Source organism: Arachis ipaensis, chromosome B10 (genome assembly GCF_059453495.1).
Source record: "Arachis ipaensis isolate K30076 ecotype BB chromosome B10, ASM5945349v1, whole genome shotgun sequence".
Lineage (NCBI taxonomy): Eukaryota > Viridiplantae > Streptophyta > Magnoliopsida > Fabales > Fabaceae > Arachis > Arachis ipaensis.
Genome location: NC_142435.1, coordinates 17457695 through 17482431, shown reverse-complemented (window position 1 = coordinate 17482431; position 24737 = coordinate 17457695). Strand labels below are relative to the sequence as shown.

Sequence of the window (24737 nt, the reverse complement as noted above, 5' to 3'; positions counted from 1 at the left end):
CCATTATAAATTCATTAGCAGGATATGGAAGTTTTGTTATATACATACTAAGATAATAATTTTTATCTTCTTCTTTTAATTTGTAATAATGTATTCTATATTCACATATATAAGACTCCACATTACATAAATCATATATCTGAATATTAGCTAAATGGTTTTTTGCTTCTTGATATTCTTTATTATAGACTTCTTGTCTATGATCTATAATATTTTTTCCAAAAAATTCTTTATATAGAATCATCATTATATATAATATCTTATCGTAAGCTGTTGTTTTTGTTGCTAATTCTTCTATTATTTGGTTTTCTATTGATGTCATATAATATCTTATAGTTCCTTTAGTATGAAACCCTATGTAATTCCAAATGTCTCTTCCAGATAATTCACTAAGTTTTGGATTAGTAAAGGCTTCTAATAAGAAGGAATTCAACCAGTTTTCGAAAATTTCTTTTTCATTCTTTTTACAGTCTAAATCGAGCATTCTTTCTCCTTCCATTTCCTGGATTTTAGGAACGTATTTTGATGGTATTTTTGTATATTTTGAATCTTTATTTATAAACCTTTTTTTAAAAGCATAATTATCAAAACCTGTTTCCCATTTAAATTGAGATTGATTATCCTTAGATGTTCCAGCTTCATTTTTTACTTGTATTGGAATTGCTGGTTCTTCGTCACTTGAATAATCTAGGATGTGTTCTTCATTTTCTATATTTTCAGAATTTACTAATTCTTCTTCTATTTGAAAATCCTGTTCCATAATATTATTTTCTTGAGCCATTTTTAATTGTTTAAAAAGCATTGTAACTTCTTCTAATTTTTTTTCAATATTCATAATTTTAGTGGTGGTTTTACTTTTAAATCTGTTATGTTGATTATGTTTTGAAATTTTTCTTCTTTGGGATTCTCTTTTTTCTTATTTCTTTGAAATTTTATGAATACTAATATTTCTTCAAGCATATCTACTATAGAATTTAATTGTGGGTTAAAAGTATGATAAAGATGTGGGGAATCATTTCCATGGTAACATTTTTTAGAAATTCCGTGTGAAAAATAAATTTTTTCAGGTTTTTGAAGTCCTTCAATAAAATTTATAGTAAAATAAAGATTTTGAGAAAAATCATTTTATATTGATTTTAAGAATTCGGTGTCATTACAGTTAACATTAGTTAAAATCATTAATTTTTGATCTATTAATTTTGATAACTTAATTATTTCTTCTCTTAAATCTTCTAATTTACTTTTTTCCATTAGGTGACGCTTTTCTTTGTGAAGAGCTACGGTTTTAAGTGAAAAGTGTGGCTTTGAAAAGTGTAGTTTAGTAAAAAAATCTTTAAATCTGTATGACTTTTGCTCTGTACCCTATAATTCACTTTATTATTATTATTATTGGAAGAGTCCAAGTTTGACTATTGCACTGTTTTCTTATGGGGCTCAAATACGTACCCAAACCAAGAAAAGAAATTAACGCCAAATATGTCATGTACAAAGAAAAGGCGCGTTTTCTTGTTTGGATGCAGAAAGAAAGACAAGAGGAAAATGATGATAGGGGTAAAGAAAACGAATATGAATTTTGATTTTGGTACTTCAGAGTGGTTAAGATGTGTTTACAACTTTTCATTAGCCAAGCTTGACCAGGCAACGTCAATAATGCATGAACCTATTCTAAGTGACCACAATTTAGTGGATACAATTTCCGTGTAAGACAATGTGGTTCCGCGTCACTCGTTATCATAGTTACGAGAACTGAATTGATAATTGATATGATCGTATAACTGGATCATCATATCACTAATTTATTTGGTTGTTTGAATTATAATTTAATAAAAATATAAAATTAAAAAAATAAATTTAAAACTAAATATAAAATACATCTCTCTACAATAAAATATATTAGCAAAATTCAAATATTAATATTTAGATATAATTGAAAAAATAAATAAATTAGTCATTAATATAAAATACTTTTTTAATTTAAATGAATAAGAGATAACAAAAGATAACACAATTAGTTTCTACGTGTCTGTGATGAAGACATTTTTAAATTAAAATTCTAGCCAAAAATAAAAAGAAAAATTCATCTAAAAAATTTTTAACAACAAATTCAACAATAAAATTCAACTCAATAATGATTTTCTAAAAAAAGAAAAAGTTTAGCTAAGTGATTATTTCAGTAAGTCACCAACACGTTTAAGGTTCAATGATAATAATGAGTAATAAATTCATCTCTAATGATTTTAGCAATAAATTCAAGGTTCAATTATTAACAAATATTTCACTAACAAAAGTTCAATCACTAACAAATTTAACTTAGTGATGATTTTCAGCAACAATAAAAAACTAGCTCAATAATATTTTCAGTAACAAATTATTCAAGGTAAAAAATTCATGTCAGTGATGATTTTCAAAAAAAAAAAAAAAAATTAGTTCAGTGATATTTTCAGCAACAAATACACCTTTCAGCAACAAAATCAAAGTGCAGTGATGAATTATAGCAACAAAATTGAAACAAAAAGAATAGGAAAATTTTTTGGAACTCACTAAATCGGGTCCTGGTTGTGTGAAGGAAGCTGACGGCAGGGAGGAAGTTGGCAGTGAGGAGGAAGCTGACAGCGAGACTCGAAGCGAGAAGACGACAATGACAACCAGTCCCAGAACCTGCTGCTTCTGCCTCTGGCGATGACAGCGCAAGGAAGGTCCATGATTGAGTGAGAGACGGTGACGAGACAGAGAGCGATGAAGACGACCAGTCCCGGGACCTTTTTCTTCTGCCATGGGCAACGATGAGCGCAGGAAAGGCGCGCTAGCATGACCAGTGCAACAAGGTGACGATTGACAACACAAAAACCGATGACGAGCTTGAGGGGAGACTGGAGATGAGAGAGGGAGAGAGCTTGAGTGCGAGAGCCAGTGACCCATAGTGAAAGAGATGAGAGAGCTCGAGCTTCATGCCTCAAAGAGAGAGTGATGAGACGAAGGAGGAGAGGGCTAGGTTAAAAGCGTTTGAACTTTTGATGAAGGAAAACGGCTTCATTTTCAAAATTAAAAAAAAAATTAAGCATGACCTAGTCCGGATTATGTAAACCAACCGGATCACCGATTTTGATGAAAACCACATGAGTCAAACCGATTTTAACTGGTTCTGTTGCTTGGATAGTTTGAAGGGTGACTCGGCCGACCAAATGACCGGATGATCGGGTTTTCAATCGAACCGATTGGGTTGGGATGGGTTTGATAACTATGTTCCTTATTACATTTATACTATTTTAGAGAAAGCACAAGAGCAACTCAACAGGTAGAAATAGATAAGGTCTTGCCACACTTTACTCTTAACATATAAGTCTAGTATATAGTTCGTTATAAATCATGTTTTAAGTATTAAATTTGGCTTGTTATTGAATTTAACCTGACTTAAAACTTATTAAAAAGTTTGATATATACAATTTTTTATTAAAAATAAAAATAAAAATAAAATTTTTAATTTTAATTTTAAAAAATGATTTATATGCACTGCCATCATGGCATCACGATTGAATGATTTAGACTACACATGTTGAAACAATATGTTAAATCAAGTAATAATGAAATTATATTTCAAAGACAAACGAACCAAATAATAAAATGAAACAAGTTATATACCAGCCTGACCTTTGTCTTCATCAAAGTCGCTGACCCACCAGTATACTTCGACGACCTAGGCGATGCCTTATTGGCTTTGTTTGTGAGACGACAACGCTTGAACCCGTCATCAGTCTCCCAATGGACGTACAATGCCTTCTTAATGTTCGGGGGGAGCCAATTAGTGAGGTGGTCACGCCTCTCACGTACGTCCTCTATCATCTACTGAAGCCGCATAATCATATGATGGTCGAAGATCATTTTTATCATGGTATCGTGAGTCGTGTCCTATGTAAATTTCTCATGTTCAAAGAAGTATTTATCACTAGTTAATTGAAGTATACCATATTAAACAAAATAGAAGATGTAAAGTAGCTAAGTCTTAAATATGTTTGAGTTCTCACCATCTACTTCTGAAACCATCGCTCTCTTGTCTTAGCAGGAATCGTTTTGTAGCTCGGTCATGGGTGGTCGTACATCAACTTAATGATATTGGTACACTCCTGTGTATATGCATTGTTATTTGGCATAAACCTATTAATGAAAAACTTAAGATTAGTAGTTTAAGTCAAATTTGAACTTCAATCATATTTAGGATTTTTAAAAATTTCGACAGAGTTTCGTCTATAATTAGAAGGCGCCTAAAACTCTATCCGTCAACAATTCGCTTAAACAATTCACAAACAAACCATTATGGCAATATACAACACAAAATCAGCAGCAATATCCATCAATAATCAGGAATTCTCAAACACTTTCAGAAGTTTAAACCTACTAACACAAATCGAACCTATCTTAACAACCTAAATCCACTAAAATTAGAAAAATAAATCTAACTAAAGTAAACTAACTACATTGTATTTAAAACACATTAAAATAGTACACAACCCGTCAAACCATCAGGCCAAATCATCATCCATACGACAGGCGGTGGTAGAGGCAAATCTGGCTGGGATCCGTGAGACAAATCCGGCACCGCGATGTCTATCGCTGGAGGTGTCATCGCCATCGAAGTCGTGGGCTGCTGAGCTGATGGAGGTGGTTGAGGAGTCCACACTAGTGAAGTTGTCGGACAACTTCCTCGTGGTGGGGGTGGCGCAGCAGACGGAGCCATGTAGTTGGGGTTAAGGACCAGGATGAATGGCTGATCATATACCCCTATTGCCTGTGACATCCTAGGGATAGTTGGCGTAAAGTGCGACGACTGAGAAGTCCTGGAGGTACTAGTAGACACCCTCCCTTTACCCCCAATCATGAGGTCGATTCGTGACACATCTGTCTGTCGTCGTGTCTATAAAGAATTGGAAAACAAACACATAGGTCACAAAAACAATATAAAGGAAAAACAAGAATATTCGCAAGTTAAAACAAACAAAGAAGTCAACAAGACGTAAAACGACATTCATGCATCATGATCGAGTGTTAATGAAGTGGAACGATGAATAACAAACAAAGAAGTATATCAAAGCAAAGCGCACAAACTTAATAATCAAAGCAATAAGCAATATGAACAAGCATCACCATGTATTGGTGTTCCTACATCGATAGTATCAAAGGAGTACAGTATTCATTTGATTTGTTTTTAAAACAAACTTACATAGCATAAAGTACAAATTCTGGGTACACTTAACAAATTATGAATGTGTATTAGCTGAGTTTATAAAATAAACAAATTGCAACAAATATCCAAAAGCATGAACATTTGTCATTCACTATAAATTTCAACAATTTCATTCTCAAATCCAATTTTATGTGGACCTATTATGACTGCTTAGCTCTTTTCCAACAAAAGCTAATCAACATATAATGAGAGATAAGGACATTTTTTTACCATAAAAAGGACACGCACGTAGATTATTATTCATTGACATTTCAACTCTAACCCTTTCCCAATCTACAACAAACACTTATAAAGAACCCCGACAAGAATAACAGGAACCAGGCTAAGACCAAGTTCAAAGATCCCAAACCTTAACTCATTCATTAATTAAAATCATGTCAACAAGAACACCCTAACAACAGAAAATAATATACAATATAAAGAGAAAACAAGAAAACCTAGAAGCAGAAAAATAAAAATGAAAAACGAATACCTAAAATGACAAGGGGTGCTTTGGATAAGCGTGACGTCACTGCCATTCTTGGAGGTGTAGGAGGTGAATGTAGGACGGTCACTGCGGCTATTCCTTCTAATGTCGTTGATGCAAGACGCTCACCGTCGAAGTTGCGTTGAAGCTCGCCTGAGAGGGGGCTGCCGAATGAAGGGACTGCTACCGGAGATAGGAAAGGCGAGAGGGTTAGAGAGAGTGAGAAGCGAAAGGGTGAGGAGAGATAGTCTAATTCGAAATGAGTGGGAGAAGGGGTTGCTGGAGGGGGCTGTAGGAGATGGGAGAAATGAGAGAGAGAGAGAGAGATAGAGAGATTGTAATTCAAAATGAGGGGGAGAAGGTTCCCGACTCAAATTCAGTAAATGACCAAAACACAACGATCCATTAATTAGGTTTATCATCGGAAAAATCCGATAGTAATTATCGCGTCAATTTTTCTTTTTTTTCCTTCCATTATTACTGGCAAATTTATCGTCGAACACTCGAATTCATCAGTAATTGTTTTGCCCAACGAATTTATTGTCAAATCTGCCGATAAATCCGTTGCTAACTTGCAACACTAAATCCGACGGTATTCAGCGTTATCCTTGTAATGATCTCCCCTCATTTCTTCTTCTTCATTCTCTTGAAGTATCACTTTCAACAATTGAACCCCTCACCCCATAACTACTGAGCTCACGCAAAACATTAGGAGAGACTAAATCACAAACTTAACCACTAAATACACACAAGTTATTTATTTATTATTGTTATTATTTAGTTATTGTAATTATTTAATTTTCTTAAGATGAAATTATTAAAAAATAGTATATAATTTATTAATATTATTTTCTAGCTTTGATTAGTATTAATCAAACTAGTTGTTAGTTGATTATGATTAGTTAAAAAATATGATTTGTTGTAGTAACTGTAGTCATAGTACTAATGTTAGTGTTAGTTAATTGTTGTTAGTATATATTATTAATTAATTATTAGTATATATTTTTAATAATTTTAGTTTTATTTATAATTCTTTTTCAAAAACAGAATTATTTAATAGTTGCTATTACATATTTTTAGTGATTTAGCTTTTATGTTAAAAAAATTATTAAAATATATTAACTTTGGTTATTATTAACGATTAGTATTTATTTTTAGAATTTTTTATTTTACATAAAACATTAGAAGTTTCAATTATTATTAATTTATATTTTTAGTTATTTTAGTTTTATCTAAAATATTTATTAATAAGCCAACGAGTTATAACTCAATTAGCATAGTCTTCTTATACTCATTCAGAGGTTATATGTTCGAGTTTTCCTATCTTTAAAAAAAAATATTTATTAATAAAATTAAACTATTATCAATTGTTACATATTTTTAGGATTTTGTCTGCTATTTTAATTATTTATTAAGAAAACATAATTATTATTAATTTTAGCATATATTTTTACTAATTTTAGTTTTATTCAGAATATTTATTAAAAAAAAATAAATTTCTTATTATTAATGGTTAGGATATATTTAGTAAATTATATTTTATTTTAAATCTTTAATTAAAAAACAACAGTATTATTAATTATTAACATATTTTGTAGTATTATTAATTATTAGCATATGTTGTTCAGTAGGGTTAGTTTTACTTTCAATATTTGTTAAAAAATAGTAATATTATTAAGTGTTATTCTTAGCAACTATTAGGGTACATTTTTAATAATTTTAATTTTATTTTGCATATTTATTAGAAAAACAAAATTATTATTAATTTTCAGTATATGTTTTTATATATTAATTATAAAAGATTAATTATTAGTAAATAGAATAGAGTTATCATTAATTATTAGTATAAAATTTTTTATTGTAGAATTTTAAAAAGATAAAGATGAAAAAACGTGATACATGATGAGAACTACATTATAGAATATCTTTGATATCTTGTCTATATAAGTAATTTTCGTATTTACAATAGCGGTTAATATTAACAATTAATTTAGTAATACCATAATTATAGATGTTACTAAAATGAGTAGTTAGTAATTAATATGAATATTAATTTATAGTGGTTATTTGTTAGTTACAATTATTGACTGTTAATTATGATTTTTGTTTCATAGTACAAGAAATGTGTAGAACAGATACCTAAATTAAATAGACTCATATAATGTTAAGTTGGAGGAACAATTAAGAGAGAGTGGATTTTCCGGAAAAATTTAGGGGTCAATAACTTTATTAAATTTTGGCCAGTATGTAACCAGCAAAAGAAAAGTGAGTAATTCCATACTATTGGATGAAATCTCACACCATTAAAAACATCATTGATGGCTACAAATCACAAAAGTTGTTGACCCCTTATCACTCCTCTTTATCATATATCTCATATTGGGAGGATTATAAGTCACATAGTTCGACGATAAATGCATTGGTTGAAAGGTGGCGTCATAGGACCACACTTTTCATGTTCCACACTACAAGTGCACGACCACACTTTTCATGTTCCACACTACAAGTGCACGATTGCATTGGAGGATATCAACATGATCCTTGAATTCTAAATTCATAGTTTCCTGGTGACTGAATTAACTTATCATAACACAAGTGGGTTAGAGATTGAATACATTAACCAATTTGATACTGCTCCTGGACCGAATAACCACAGAAGAAGTGAAATCAAGTTGTCATGGTTTCGCAACTTAAAATGGCGCCTACATTTGACTAAGTGACTGAGTAAGAAAATATATGTGAAATGCCACAAAATATTACTATTTGGTATGATATTATTCAGTGCCAAATTTGATATAACTGTGTACTGGAAGTATTTTCCATTCCAGTGCATGTATATGGCATCAAAATTCAATGTATGCATAAAAAATGGTCTATTAATACATTTGCAACATTTGCCACAATGCATAAAAAATGGTCTACTAATATATTTGTAATATCTACCATATCTCCCTCAACTATTATGTTATCTTCCTCCACATTTTCAGTTGGACCAATAATTTGATAATTGTCTTCAAATTCTTTATCGTTTTTAGTATTATAAACCGTCAAGTCTACGTTAGGTTTCGAAAAGTGAACATTAACGATTTTCTCAAACTCAATATATAATTGAATAAGTGAAGCTTTTATGCTCTAGTTTGATGATAGGTCGAAAATATCCATTACATACTTGTTTCATTAGCTACATGCATTATTTAAAATTGAACGAGACTACTAAATAGTCAAATACTAAGACAAGTTGCCTGTACAAAATATTTGTCACTCTCTTCAACACTTGATGGTCTACACTTTGAGAAAGGACACTCTTAAGTCCTTCATATATTATTAAAAAATAAACATCAATAACACATGACCATTATAGTATATTTTTAAACTAACATAATCCTCTATTTTATACATTTATTTAACTTATTCAAAAGTTTTTCACTCTCTCAACATGCAGAATAACTCAAGACCTCTTTCAAAATGAAAAACAACTCTACCTCTATTTTCCAACAATGCATTTCTGTACAACACCATCACTTTTTTTATAGTTAATTTTATATTTTCTTATATATGCGAACACAAAATACTATTGACTTTTTCACTTTTACTGCATATATGTTAGTGACATTTTAACCAATTTTTATTTTTAAATTCATTAAACTAACAAAATGAATTTAACCACAAAAGGGCAATGCCATTTTTTATTATAAAATTTTTAAAAAATGTTTTCCTATGCAAAATGGCGATGTCGTTTTTTTTTTAATTAATTAAAAAAAATGCTTCACACAAAACAACACTAACGTTTTGTGTCTTTTGAAAACTGAAACTTTTTTTCTACAATAGTGTTAAACTAACATGAAACAAAAAACAACGTAGAATACACATCTTTCAGCAATATCAAAAAAATTGAGCCATCATTTTCTGCTTTGACTAGCATGATTATAAACTTGGAATGAAAAAAAAAAAAAAACATGAAAGAGAATATTTTCCAATATATATATATATATATATATATATATATTGGTTAACTCAATGTATTCATATAATGGACACTATAAATGACGCTTGAAACCAAAAGCTTTAGTATTGCTATCCACTGAGCCGCTGGATAAGGCACTGAACAACATTGTAGTTTTGTACCAAGAAACACTTGGTACAAAGACCTTTATATAAAATGAGTCTATTTAAGTTGTACGCTACATGCCTATAATGTAACTAATCCACATTAGCTTAGGTTCAAAACCCATTAGTATTGTTTCTGGTTGTAGCCATAGCAACTAGCAAGCTCCTTTAGATTTTAATTCCGTTACCTTAAAGGTGCATTTTCTGTATAAAGTATAAACAATATGGCATAAATCCGTTTCTGTTTTAGTTTATCACTAAGTGCCACCATGATCTAAATGCGACAGTTTGCAAACACAATCATGCTGTTAGTGCCCTCTTGCTACAGAACCACACCACTATTAGAATTTGGGATTGTTTATAAGAGTTGGGCTCACCACTACTTATTGAGCATAAGCTAAACCATAATGTATCTTTCTCAAAGCAACTAGAAAGTAAACGAGGGATTGTAAAAGCGAGATGGTAAACATCATAAACTAAGTTTTTTTTTTTTTTTTAAATAAAAAATAAAAGAACAGGACAACTAAATCTCTGAAAAATTGTGTAAACCACTAATACATCTTTGATCTTTCTGTTAGTCATTCTTTGACTTCCGTCAAACTCATGCCTATATCTATGTGTGTAAACTGTAAACACATGGACTTGACAAATGTCGATGGAGGACTAACTAAAGAATGTGACATGACCAACGTTAACAATCCCTAGGGACTCAAATGTCCTATTATTTTTTCAGCAGACGTAATATATTTCACAAAATTCTTCAACGATTTAATTGTCTTATTAGTTATTACTCCTTTTTTCCCCTTAACCCCTGCGATTAAAAAAGGCACAATTCTATTGATGTCTCGCATAGAAATTCTATTAAACCCAAAAGTGCTCTTAATCAAGCGCAATCGAATACATCATAATACATAGTGCAAAATTTCTACCATAGATTGATAAAAGCAAAGCTGTTTCCTTGAAGAAATAAGTAACCATAAGACTCTAATCAAAAAGTGACATTCCAAAATCTTCATCGTCTTCTTCCTCAACCTTTTCTTCCTTCTTCGCTGCAGCCGGGGCGGCCTCAGCAGCTGGGGCAGCTCCTCCTGCGGGAGCAGCTGCAGCCGCTGCACCACCTCCAACAAACACCGCACCACCCACAACCACCTGAGTAAAAGAAGGTCAAATTCACATCCTAACATTATTCATCAAGCATATGCACACAGAACAGACTGCGAATTGCACTTCCAGTTATACAGGAGAATGAAAAAAGGACAAAGGAACAAATATAATACACACAAAAACAGAGCAAAGGAAACCAGCTTCTCTATAGCCGTAGAGCAGTTTTTCGAAAATGTGGTGTAGCACCAATATGGCAGCTCTTTGACAACACAGTTGATTTTAAATTGCAATTCACACCACAATCCAAATTTAAAACCATCCCAGTTGCAGTTACCAAAACTGGACACAGTTGCAGGAGAAAACATGTATAAACAAGTCAAGATTTTAGGAGTGATTTGGATAAAAACGCACCGGCTTTCACAAGACAGTTCTACTGTGCCTAAAATACTAAAACTATTATTATCTATTTGGTTCTAAACTTCAATTTCACACCAGAGGCATTCCATTCTATTCCTATGAATCCTAAAACATGACACACAAAACATAAGAATACTTCTTACTCTTTTTTCACTTTAAAGATAGCTCATACTAGTAATTTCATGACACAACAAAATTCACCCAAAAAAAAGTTTCATTCTTAGTCCCTGAAATTTTGAAATATAAATTTAGTCTCTGAAGTCACATTTCACAGATCAATTTGGTCCCTAAAATGACCCGTGAAAGGACTAAATTGACCTGCAAAGACTAATTTATCAATGCTTCATAGAACTTACAATTTATCTACGATTCACAAAATCCATCAAATCATCAACGAAAATCAGCATGATAAAAACCTAATTAATCTTTTTTCCCAAAAAAGATTCTAAGAATCAAAACCAGCTAATAGAAACAAAAAAAAAGGTTGATTGATTAAAATAGAACATTCGAGAAGATGCTACACGAGATCGAGAAAGAGTACCTGGAAAACGGCGGAGGAAGGGGTAACTATGGAGAAAGAGGATTGAACGGCGCCGGATGAATCGACTGCGCAGACGGCCTTAACGAGCTTTCGTTGGATGTCGAAGGTGTCGGAAGACGACTCCTCGATGTCGCCGTTGTGCTGCTTCGCCGTCCATTCTCCGCCGGATTTGCGGAGCACGAAAGTGAAAACTCCCATTGCTCTCTGCTCTGTTCTTTTGCGAGAAAACGAAAGAAACCTTCTCAGTCACAGTGTTACGCCTCTCTCGACTGCGGGTTTATTATGAGGGAGCTCTGCGAACTGGGAACCCTAATATATTGAGGTTAAATGACAGTTTAGCCCCTAGTTTCTGTTGAAGAAAAAAACATAAACGCCGTCTGTGGGGATCGAACCCACGACCACGTGGTTAAAAGCCACGCGCTCTACCGCTGAGCTAAGATGGCTCATGTTTCTATTTAGATTGTTGTTTATATTTGACTCCAACATTTTCATGGGCCTGTTAAACCCAACTATTAGAAAACGACCTTCTGTTTAGATTTAGATTCAGAAGAAAATACATTTAATTTTATTATATCTTGTAAATATAATATTCAATATTTATTTGTACCAACTTACAGATAAATGCTCAGAAAACAAACTTTGAACAAAATGAATTGAGTGATAATAAACTTCACCATACTTCAAAGGAGATTATAGTAGTTTATGTTCTTGGGGTTAACTTCCAATTTCCACTTAATTTGTATTTTATTAAAAGTGAAGACCGAGATAAATTTCATCATGGTGATGATAATTAAGTTCACGTGCACTGTTTTAATTCAAGTGAAAAATAAGTAAACAAATTCAGAAGATATTGAAAGTTAGGTAGCTGTTTACCATCTTTGACATAAAAAAGAGACAAGCTTGCGCAATGATTATTAACTATGTGTCTCTTGATTTATTGTTAATGATAGAAGATATGTTAAGTATCCTATTAGGATTTCAAGTACTCTGCTAAGGTTAGGCAAGAGTAATTCTAATTATTCAAATTTCACAGTCTCAATTGACTGATCAGTCTAAGTGTCGATCCAAACTCAATATGGCCACGAATGTTGTTCACAGAGGCAGACAGAGAAGGAATATGAAGGAAGAAGAGGATATTGTCAACGTTAATGAAGAAGATAATTTAAGTTGCGGTAAAAAGATGTTTAAGAGTCTTCTTGAAAGGATTCTTGCAGACCGATCTTTCTCAAGAGACACCATAGAGGCAACATGCAAGTTATATGGAGACAGTAAGAGGGGTTTAGGGTTACGGATCATGGAGGAAATCTATTTCAATTTTTCTTCGATGATAATAAAGATAGAGAACACAATAATTAAGGTTCAAATTAGCGTTGACATCACAAAACCGGGAATAGTTGCTGCCAAATGCATCAGCCCATAATCGTGTTAATCACCCCATCTTATATAACTCTGAAAAATACAACTCTTTGGTGACTTGTCTTATTTTACATTTCAAATTTTCGGAAATAATTCCAAAAAAAAAAAAGGAAGAAATTATGCATCAGCAGTGACAACCATTTTTATTTTGTTCTTGGGACTGCAGCTTAGTACAAATAGCGCATTTCCATGCGCTTCAACCGCCGTTGATAACGCACCCTGTGATATTACCACGTCACTTCCACTCCACAATTCAGTGCCCTCACAAGAACTTAAGTCTGTGCCTGGAAGAACTTTAGCAATGTCTGATATCTGGGCAGATATCACAGTCTTCTGCTCATTTAGATTGAAGAAAGCAACATAGACTTCTCCTACACATAGATTATACAATATAATATAAAATAGTAGTTAGAAAAGATTGTTGAAAGCATAAACCAATCTAATTTGAGTATTTGACCAAGTTTTTGCTAACACCTACACGGGTAATATGGTAATATGCAAAATTATCTTTTGGCAAAACTGGAAAAAGGTAAAATATGTCATTGAGTTGTGATTTTCTTCAAAAATACTTATAATGTTTAATTTCATTCAATTTTCTCATTAACGTTTTCTATTCGTGTCAAAATTACTCCTAAACATCAATTCCATCTAAAACGTTAGAGATAAAACAAAAATATTCAAGAATAATTTTGACACGAATTGGAAACATTTGGGACTGAATTAAACTAAATGTTTAGGGATATTTTTAAAAAAATTACAAACATTACAAACAAAAATATATTTTACTCTTTGGAAAAAATTTATTTTGTTTAAGTGCTTGTATTTTATTTTGGCAGCAACAAACCATTTCTTCCGGTTGCAATCCAAGAGCGAAGCCCACCGGAGTTAATAGTAGCTGCAAGAATGACACACTTGCTCCATGAATAATAAATATAAAAGGAAAGAAAAAATCACAACTTGAACAACTAGCACAAATCATAATCATTATAGAAAGTGCTTTCTATATATATATATATACAGATTTTCACCTTTGACAGGCTCCATTGTTGCACATAGGCCAGAATAACTATTTTCCAGCGTCCCATTAGGGTTCAGTTCCCACATCTGTCAAAGACTGCATAACTCAGCTTCCAATAGAATTCACAAATATGAAGAAAATATAAAAATCAAGGCTATTTAATGGTCAGAGGAGAAAAAACTAACAATAAAAAACAGCAGGCATGATTGGGACAAAAATCGCAGTACACAAAGACATGATTATCCAGAGAAGAGTGCAGTAATTGCACATTGGCTAACAGGTTACGAGATTCTTACCCAGGAGTATTCCTAAAGGAAAAAAGGACGTGCATGTTACAGTTGTACAGATTAAGTGTGGAGTGTGGACTATATAATATACCTGATATGCATCCCATTTGCACGGAGAAAATGGGCGTCTAACGAACTCGTTAGAAGTAAGCTTTCGTCTAGGAGAAGCATCCAAGCAAAATTTTATTCTATTGGTTGCAACTAAATGATATTTCCTTCCAAGGTTCAGTTGGGACAAACTCTCTTCAATACTGTAACCAAAATAGAACAATAATGATGCAGTTAGTAATAAGTAATAAAAAATCAAAGTTGAGCACATGGAACAGAGAAGACTAAAACATGATTACAATTTGAAGTGAAGTTTTCTCTTGTTTACACAGAAAGCTGCCAAAGGCTTGTTTCTCAAAGTCCCTTTCCAACAGATCCTTTCAACATCTTGGTCAACAGTTTCACTAGTCCAAGCACTTGCCTTCGGATCAGAGCAGTTAGTGAGACCTAATGAATGTGTATATAAGGTCTTTGTTTCTTTGATATATCTTCTCATTTGCCCTCCAAGATCTTGACCTTCACTCCTCAAGCTTGTGATATAAGGAAACTGTCGTCATAACAAAAGTGATATAATGATAATACTCGAGAAATGCTAGATAAACAAATCATTTTTACAACCAAGCCCAACCAGGTCTTTCTTCTTAAGAAAAACAAGCGTGAACTCACGCTCACATGTGTGGGTGATTTTTGTTGTGCCAATAAACTATTGGACCAACTTGGTTGAACTTGATTACCAAAATGACTTGTTTATGTAGCATCGCTGATCATACTGATTCGATCTCCCATGATTATACTAATGGGTAATCAGAAGGCTCACATGCCTCCATATTGTTTGAGCTAAAAGAGTTGATCTCCAGAAGAGTAGGGTTTGTGATAAGGCCATATGTTGTAGGATCAATTTTTCGCAGATCCCCTCCATACATTAGGGGAGACTTTGCTATCGCCCAAAGTGTTATCTGTAAGTCAATACAACCAGTCAGTGTGTACCGATAATACATGTCACACATCAAAATTTGCATGACAATATGGGAAAGCAACTTAATTGTGCTTTTACAAATACCTGTGTCTTTTGCTCTTCTAGATTGAGTCTACAATACCTGTGTGGACCTTCATTTACACCTACAGGATTTTGATGATCATCAACATTACCATGAGTATCATTTTTAAAACGAGTTTGTAGCAATTATCAATGATAGATGATTTTAAACATCTTTTGTGTTTGTAAACATATAGAATCAGTGAACCAACAATATCTTCATATTAACAGAATAAATATGTCTGATGAGAATCCTCCATCGTTCTAGTGCTTTATGATTCGGGTATCTAACAAAAAGTAATTTCTATATAATACCAGGATCTGTTAACCATCCAAATGGAAGCATGTCCAAATCAGGCCAGGATTTCCCATTTAAGCCTGTTGCTCCTATCAGATTAGCAGTTGCAAAATCCCTGATTCAGAATTGAATAAACTAACTTTATTGTATAGCCGAGGATGGAGAAGAATCATTATTAAAAGGTAATACGAAGTGATACAATGCAAGCACCCAAACTGAAATAGATCAATTTAATAACCTTGTTACGTTGAAGTGACATTTTACATCCCACCATGTATCCCAGTCATCTCCTGTAATACGATACATGTTGACCAGTCCAATGACATCCTTGGCCATGGCTGGGGTCACACTAGTTCCAGGAGACAAGGAATATACAATGGAGCGATCAAGCTTCCTTAGAACCTGAAATGACATGTCACATTGTAAATTGGTCAATGAATCTGCCAAGATATTTACTGATCAGGAGTAAAGGAAACTGCATAATACCTCTGATACATAGCTTATTTCACTTAAATCCAAGTCATCACCAAATACACAGTCATGTTTCACTGCAAGTATAAAACAAATTACTGGTTGCTAAATTTTAAATACCGTTGAGTAATTTCTTCATACATGAATAAACAAATATAATCTTCTTTACCTTTTTTAATTCAGAGTATCCCCTAATTAGTACATCAAAAAATAATCAATCTAATCTTCAAGATTTACTCACCTCTCTAACAAATGAAAACATAATCCATGGTTGACTATTTTTAAAAGTGTGGCCAAAAGATAATCTTTTTCTTAATTTTAGTTGAACCAGAAGCTTTGAAATTTGATATATGAAAACACTGACTGAAAGTTATAGAACCACTAAAATATCAACTCTATCTCACTCTTCCTAAACAACAATCTCCCAAAAACAAATAGTGCACATAGTGTATAGAAGGAAAGCTGATGCATTATATTGCTTAAATTTATCCGAGACATGAGTATGATGATATATCACATACTTAAACTGACTATAAATTGTATATCAATTACCAAAATCAACACCCCATGAAGCATATTGCTCATAAAGGGATCTCAAAAAAGCTTTCCCAGCTCCCAATGATGTATTTACACTCATGAAACCATGAGGCATCCATGCACAAGCCCTTGCTGGGATTGCTATGTCTTTGGCACCCCAAACTCGACCAGATTCTTGATAAGCACCTCCCTTATAAATTGAAGGAAGAGGAATTGAAGGTCAGCAACAAAATTTAGCTTAAGGTAAAAACAACATTCCCAAATCTTTTTTTCAGCATTCGTATCAGATGTTAATGAATATATTACAATTTACAACATTCCATTATTTACCAAAGTAGGAAAGGATATAAAGTTATAGCAGAAACAAAAAGCAATACCGTTGCTGTATCTAGGATAGCAGTGTTTGCATTGACGGCTTGTGTGCTTATCCCTCTCATAACATGAATCCCAAATTTCAAACCCATGCTATGTACCTTATTAGCAACTTCAATGAACCCTTTTCCACCTAGGGAAGAAGGCCACCTTCCAGGGTCAGGAATCACTCTCCCCCATTCATCAATCACATCAAACCCAAGAGAATCATGTCCAGCGCCATTGACTTTCCTTCTATACCAAAGGTAATCCACCACAGCATACTACAAGGGTTTGAATTAAATAAATCAAATGCTCATAAGATTGAAAGAAGTACAAACATATTCAAACACATCAATAAGTGACAGTTCCATGGAAAACCTATACCTCATATCCATGATCATGTAGTGTTCGAGACACTATTTCAGCATTTTGTAAGAATTCCTGTTCAGAAACTGTCCAACAAAAAGAATCATAGGAATTCCAACCTCTTGGTGGGATGCTAGCTTGCTGTAGGTCACTTCCGGATACATTTTCAGATGATACACTGAAATGACAGACTCAGATATTATGTTTGAGTTATGTCTAATTGTTTGTACATCTCAAAGTAATGGCAAAGTAAAGTCGCAAAAGGTTAAGGCAGTAAGTATTCAAATCAATGCAGCTTTTGTGATGCACTCCTCAAAAACACTATTAAAAATTTTAAAGCAGCTTATAAAATCAACCTTTAAACACACATATACACAGAGCATAGAAAGAGGTACTTTCTTGTTGTTTCCTGTTTTAAAGATTTTGTACAGAAGAAGCAGAAAACAGGAACAAGGCTACTTTTTAAAAAAAAAAAAAAAATTCCCTTCACAAATTAAAAAGCAACGGTTGAGTTGTCTCCATGTAACCTCAAGGGCACGGGTTCAAACTGTGGAAACAGCCAAATTATCAGGTTAGGCTGCGTGCATTGCGTTCTTTGGATGCGGCCCTTCCCTTAATACGGGATGCTTGCGCACCGGACTGTCTTTTTTACGAAATTAAAAAGCAAGCAAAAGAGAAAACAAACATAAAAACGATCTCTGTAAGTGAAAGCAAAGTAATTACTAATTAGTAAGTGAAAATGGAAATAGAAAATAATGCAAGCAATAGCATCACTCAATCCATTTTTTTTATTTGAGTATTCGACAATACTGATCGAGCAGAAACATCACCTAAGAATTAGTCACTAATCATGTTTGTTGTAAAAATAAAAACAAAATAAAGTAAAAAAAAATAAGGAAAAAAAAACAAAAGAAGAATCCCGTGATAACAGTAACATACCTCTGAAAACAGAAACAAATAAGAAGGCAGATAGAGAGGAAGGACATGGAGACACACTTGATTCGCTCACTTTTGTTAATCAATCAATCTGCGACAGAATTAGCAACATGAAGCAAGGGTTAATGATGAGAGCTTACGCTAAAACTGAAGCAGTCCTAACCCGTAAGGAAGCACTTCTGGGAAAGGGAAACCTATCTGCTGCTGCTTAGTGGTCACTGCTTGGAGCCTTGAAGTTTCAACTTTCAATTCAATTATTAAAAAATAAAAAAAAATAAAATAAAAATAGTTTCTTTTTTATTTATTTTTATTTATTATTGGCTAAGGTCGTTTGAAGAGTGTGCAGAGTGAGCAGACCGGTTAGATAGATTAGATGGAGTGATGATTTGGGTTGAACGACTTGTTTTGGTGTTGAAGAAAAGTGTTTTGTACTTTGGTTTTGGCTGGACATTTTGGTTGAGTCAACACTTGAAGAATCTGGGTGGTGATTGTTGAAGCTTGAGAAATGACTAACGAAAATAACGAGCGCTGGCTCGTGGGCGCACAATCCCCGTCGTAGACTCGTAGGTGCAATTACAAGTTTACAACCTTGTCAAGCGAATCGAATAACCTATGAAATAAGTGCACTTTGTTGAGTTAGTGTGAATATGTGTCTGTTGAATATAACATTTATTGATACTCATTCAATATCTGTGTGTTTTGTTTAACTATATCTTAATAAAAAAATAAGAAATTTTACTCTTAATATATTTGGACAAATTTAAATATTATTATCAAATCTTATTTTTAGAAATAATATATATTATTATTTATTAAAATAAAAAAATATTTTAAATATTTTATATAATTAAAATAAAATATTAAAAACGTATAATTACAAAAATTAATTTATATTTTAATATCAATAAAATAATAAAATATTATTATAATTTATTTAAAAAATACTTTATATTTTATATATATGTTTATCTTTATATTTTATAAAATGTTAAAATTCGTGTGTCAATGTATTCCATATCGTATTGTCTATCGTGTCTATATCAGTGTTTGTACATCGTAGCGAATAATTAATAAGAGTTATTTGGAGGATTTTTTTAAATAAATATTTTAATTCTTTTATTTACCAAAATACGTAATTTGGCAGAAATTTATGTTTTTAGGTCACATTACTTATTTCGTTTAAGTATACACATATCTCGTTTATACTGTTTCATCTACTGGAGTCTCTGGTGCAAATTCTTCATTTTCAGAAGAACCATTTTCATTATTGTTAGCGACGTATTCTTCATCTGACTCTTCACTATCGACGATCTGTGTTATATTGGACTAGCACACTGTCAAAAGCAGAGCCTCACGTAAAGAAATGGGATAATGGTCAACCTAAATAGCAGTTTTCTTTTATAAATCATATAAAAATTTTAATTTAGCCCCCAAAAAATATTTAGTTTAATATTGTTGATCGAAAAATTATTTTCGATCAGAAATAGTCAAATCGAAAAATATCAAGAATGGGTTTTTCGAGAAAATGTGCTTAGGAGATTAAATTTGGGAGTTGCTGACGCGGAAATTGTTTCCAATTACTTTGTCGAAATCGAAGAAGCTAAGTCGAGAGGGAGATTCGATTTGAAGGATGACTTTCGGAGATTTAGTCGAGTGGTCAAAGAAGTGAGAAGGTTAGTGGATAATTAATCACATGGGGAATATCTATAATCGTGTAGCGGGAACAGTTACCAAGGACAGTTGTGTTTCAAAATTGTAATTTATTTTAATTATAATTAATTGTAATTAATGTGATTCAATTTACTGTTATGTAAGGTTAGATTATAAATACTAGGAAATTTCAGTGAAAAGGGGTTGGAACTTTTACTCAGAAAAACACTCAAGCACACTCACAATCCAAGAAATTCCTGAGTCTGCAATCGAGTAACTTTTCTGTAGGGTTCCTTCCACCTTCCTTATTCTTTCAATTTATTCTTCTGTAAATTTAACATTTCAATTGATTTTATCTATTAAGTGTTCTTTATTTTATTGTTCAATTTACCTTTCTGCGTTTAAATTTTACATGTAGAAGTCCTTTGCTTCAAACGAAGGCAATTTATTATTTTCCTTTAATTTCTTTGAAAAAAATTGTTGATTTAGTTTATAAAACTTTAATTTCTGAATTTTATTTGTCAATTCATAAATTTATTTTATTTTAATTTTCAAATTTAGTCTAATCGAAGACACTTTGATGCACTTCTAGAAAACTGGTACTCGCACAGAGGAGTAGGTTTCGCTCCCAGATCATTAGATATCGAACCACCATTGATTTGCTAAATATCGACAAAACAAATTGGCACGCCCGGTGGGACGGTTTTTAAGTCGAAGTGTGTCAAAAATAACTACTTTCCAATAATTTTTTAGTGTATGCGATTACGAAGTGGGAAGATCATTCACATGGCTGATGAATTATCAAATGTGAATGGTGGTTTTTCCACTAATGATAGTATACCGGTATCCGTACAACAAGCCGACGTGTCTTCACGTTCGGAAGGTGCAATCGGAACTGAAAGCATAGTCGTCCCGACTATTCAAATTGGAAACGTTGGATGTAATACACGTCCACGTGGCTCTATGCCACCGTTTCAACCTCCATTAACCGCTGGTTGGCCCCCTTATGGTCTTCCTGCTGGTTACACCCCACTTGTGGGTGGGTTTGTCCCGCCTATCCGTTTTGGAAATGCAAATGGAGTAAATATTATGCAAAACCCACAACAACACTCTGAGTATTCTCGTGAGTATCATGTGGACTCCACTTCGAATGTTGCGGGTTCAATGACAACGTATCGACAACAAGTGGAGGAAAGTCATCATGACTTGGTTAATTTATTGACTCAGCAAATGACTACAATTCTGAATCCTATGATGGCCGATCATGAATCGATATTCGAGCGTCTTGCTAGACAAGTCGAGAGGATCGCTCGAATCGTCAATTATGAAGGTGAAAGGCATAATGCTCGAGGAACTAATGAGGGGATGGAAAATATTTTTCAAAATGAAAATCATATTCCAAATCGAGAAAATCCTCGCATAATTCATCGACATGAGAATGCTGATAATGTTTTACATGGATTGCGTGGTGATCGTTATCAGGTCACCCGAATTATAGAAGAAGTGTTAAATCGGGTTGGATTGAATGTTGGTTTTATGAATCAGCCACATTTTGTCTCGGCTTTTTCCCAACTAGTTCAAATGGCTGAAGTGTCAAGAGGGGTAAAAAATCCGAAAATAATTGCAAAATTTGCTGGAGAAGTTGGAGAATCAACAACTGAACATGTTGCTCGTTATTTGGTCGAGATTGGAAACTTAGCAAATGATGAAAATTTGAAAATGAAATTTTTTCTGTCGTCATTGACGAAGAATGCATTTACATGATTTTCGAATCTTAGACCAAATTTGATTACAACATGGAATCAGTTGGAAACTGTTTTTCACGCTCAGTTTTATCGAGGGGAAATGAACGTAGCAGTTACCGATTTAGTAGCTTTGAAATGTGAAGATGGTGAAACCATTGATGATTATTTAATACGTTTCAAAAATGCTAGAAGTAGGTGCTATGTCACATTACCTGAAAATGAGATAGTGAAAATAGCAACTATGGGGTTAGGATTCTATATGCGCAGAAAGTTGCTTAATGTGCATATTCCTGATTTGGCTCATTTGGCTAAAAAGGTTCGGCAAACTGAGTTAATGAAAAAGGAAAAAGAAAAACATAGAACAGAACAGAGGTCGAAGAGTAAACCGTTTACTCGAAAGGAGAAGGTTGCTTATGTAACCATGGAGTCCTCAGAGGAAGAAATTGATTTCGAAACAGAAGTCGATTTGGCCGAACTTAAGAAGGGCCCTCCATATGTTTGTTCTTTGTTGAAAAAACTCCCTGGTAGTGAAAAGTCGAATGATTCAAAACTTAAAAGTGGAAAGAAATATAGTTTTGATATTTCAAAATCTGATCAGATTTTCGATGTGTTGCTTAAAGATAAACAATTGGTTTTGCCTGAGGGTAGAACATTACTTTCCTTGAAGGATTTGAAAGGAAAGCCTTACTGCAAATTTCATCAAGAAACAAGTCATTCGACTAATAATTGTGTTCGTTTCAGGGATTTGATTCAAGAGGCAATAATGGAAGGACGGTTAAAATTTGATGATGGCAAAAGGGAAATGAAGGTTGATGTAGATCCCTTTGAAACTGATGCCAGTTATGTGGAACCCTGCTTTGGAGTGAATATGGTGGGGATGTCTTATGATTTTGATGTGGCTCTTGATGATTTTGAGTCACAAGTAAGAGCTGTGTACCCTAGAATAGGGGATGGTTTGTTGGACTTCTTGGTTCAACAAAAAATCAAAGACCGGGACGTATCTTTGTGTCCACGGTGTAACGCTGTTTTTGATGCTGAAGCGGCGGCAATCTTTAAGAAAAGAATGAAGAAAGAATTAGCCCACAGGGAGGAACAAGCACGTCAGAGACAACCAATTCGACGTGTAGAAGCTTCTAGTTCAAAAATTTCTCTACATGATGTGGATACACCTTTGAGCCGATCTCAGGATATTGGTGTTCAGTGGATCAGAAACTGTCAAGAGTTTCAAAGGTGTGATCACTTATATCGACGCAATCCTCAATGGGGACATAGAGCGCCATCTCGAAATCAGTATGCCGCTTTTCGAGGACGAGCCAGAGGATACCCGAGAGGAAGAGGAGGAAGGAGAAGTTTCCATCAGAATAAGAAACTTCAAATTGATATAGGGAAGGAAGCAAGCAAGGGGGCAACTCCTTCGGTGCATTCCCGAATTGTCTTTCCTTCTGATGGAGAGACTTATCCTAAAGAGATTCCATCACCAGCCAAGATGGACAAAGGGAAGGTAATCGCTCAGTCTTCTGGTGGGGACGATTTTGATAATCCCTACCGAGTACCTTGGGGAGTGTGAAGGTAATCTAGATGAGGATTACGATCAGGAAGACGAAGAAGCTTTTTCTTTTATTGGCATAGAAGATGAACCAAGTGTCTTCCTTCGCCCTACTGAAAAGCAAATGTCTCATTTGCATCCTCTTCACATTGTTGCTGTTGTGAATGGTTACAAGATAAACAAGGTACTGATTGATGGTGGGGCAGCAATAAGTCTTTTGCCTGAAAGGATGCTAGGAAAAGTAGGGAAACATGTTAGTGAGTTGGTCCCTACTAATATTGCTGTAACTGATTTTAGTGGGAATTCCACGCCAGCAAGAAGGTTGGTTACCTTAACTGTAAAGGTGGGGTCATCGGAGAGACACTCAGTATTTGTGGTAGTGCCATCGAAGGCAAGTTAAAACGCCTTACTTGAGAGAGATTGGATTCATGGAGTAGGTGCGGTGCCATCTACGGTGCATCAAAGTGTGCTTCTATGGACTGAGGAAGGCAAGCCTGAAATTGTCAAAGCAGATTCGAGTCTTTATGTCGAACAAATGCATGCTGATTTTAGGATATATAATCGCAAGCTGAAGCCTTTAAATGTTGATCGATCTCTGAATCCTTACAATTGTGAAGGTTGTTATTTGACTTCGGAGGGACTGTCGGTGAAGTTGCGCTACCCAGACATGCCTATGAACCAACAGGTTGGGATTGTGATTCTTGAAGGCCTCGAAGGCTGAACCATGGACCAGGTTGAGGAAGTTTTCGATTACCTGGTAACTTTGCATAATTATTTAAATAATTTTCAAGCTTTAGAAAATAAAGATGATTCTTCTGATAAAGTTGAATCAGATAGGATTAATAGATTTGTTGGTAGTAATATGTTTGATTCGACACCTCTAGTCGAATGTAGTAATGATCTTTTTATTACTTGTAATGAAGTTAACGATATGAGTCAGACTGTTGATTTAATAACAGAGGCTCATTGTTTAGAGAATAAAAGTTATGATGATTCAATCAAAGATCAAGTTTCTACTCTTTCTCATGATGTTATTGATTTTACTTTTGATTGTATTTATGATTTGGAACCTTTGAAATTTGAAAAATGGACAACTGAAGATGATCATTATAAGGGGTTTGGATCTCAAGATCATTTAGAAGAAGTTAATTTGGG

At 33.5% G+C, this 24737-nt stretch overlaps 2 protein-coding genes and 1 non-coding gene across 3 annotated transcripts; all 3 read right to left on the bottom strand.

Moving 5' to 3' along the window:
- Positions 1-10629: 10629 nt before the first annotated feature.
- On the bottom strand, positions 10630-12171 carry LOC107624052 (large ribosomal subunit protein P3z). Its single transcript, XM_016326494.3, has 2 exons — positions 11875-12171; positions 10630-10961 (listed from the first exon to the last, which is right to left on the bottom strand). Exons 1-2 carry the CDS (start codon positions 12070-12072, stop codon positions 10797-10799), a joined length of 363 nt encoding a protein of 120 aa, XP_016181980.1. The 5' UTR covers positions 12073-12171; the 3' UTR covers positions 10630-10796.
- Positions 12172-12245: 74 nt separating this feature from the next.
- TRNAK-UUU (transfer RNA lysine (anticodon UUU)) lies at positions 12246-12317 on the bottom strand. Its single transcript has one exon. It is a non-coding gene; the product is annotated as a tRNA-Lys (tRNA).
- A 966-nt stretch (positions 12318-13283) lies between these two features.
- Positions 13284-19196, bottom strand: LOC107622485 (Melibiase family protein). The gene is made up of 15 exons (XM_016324402.3): positions 18805-19196; positions 18645-18732; positions 17724-17883; positions 17363-17620; positions 17001-17175; positions 16464-16525; positions 16216-16379; positions 15995-16092; positions 15704-15762; positions 15465-15599; positions 14943-15190; positions 14687-14846; positions 14319-14394; positions 14135-14185; positions 13284-13661 (listed from the first exon to the last, which is right to left on the bottom strand). The coding sequence occupies exons 2-15, from the start codon at positions 18689-18691 to the stop codon at positions 13408-13410; spliced, it is 1947 nt and encodes a 648-aa protein (XP_016179888.1). The 5' UTR covers positions 18692-18732; positions 18805-19196; the 3' UTR covers positions 13284-13407.
- Positions 19197-24737: the final 5541 nt, after the last annotated feature.

Coding starts and splice junctions, on each gene's coding strand:
- LOC107624052 (XM_016326494.3), bottom strand. CDS start 12,072: ATGGGAGTTTTCACTTTCGTGCTCCGCAAATCCGGCGGAGAATGGACG. Junction 10,962..11,874: donor CTTCCTCCGCCGTTTTCCAG/GTACTCTTTCTC, acceptor TCTTTTACTCAG/GTGGTTGTGGGTGGTGCGGT.
- LOC107622485 (XM_016324402.3), bottom strand. CDS start 18,691: ATGTCCTTCCTCTCTATCTGCCTTCTTATTTGTTTCTGTTTTCAGAG. Junction 17,884..18,644: donor ATTTGTTTCTGTTTTCAGAG/GTATGTTACTGT, acceptor CTGTCATTTCAG/TGTATCATCTGAAAATGTAT. Junction 14,847..14,942: donor AGAAAACTTCACTTCAAATT/GTAATCATGTTT, acceptor TTTTGGTTACAG/TATTGAAGAGAGTTTGTCCC.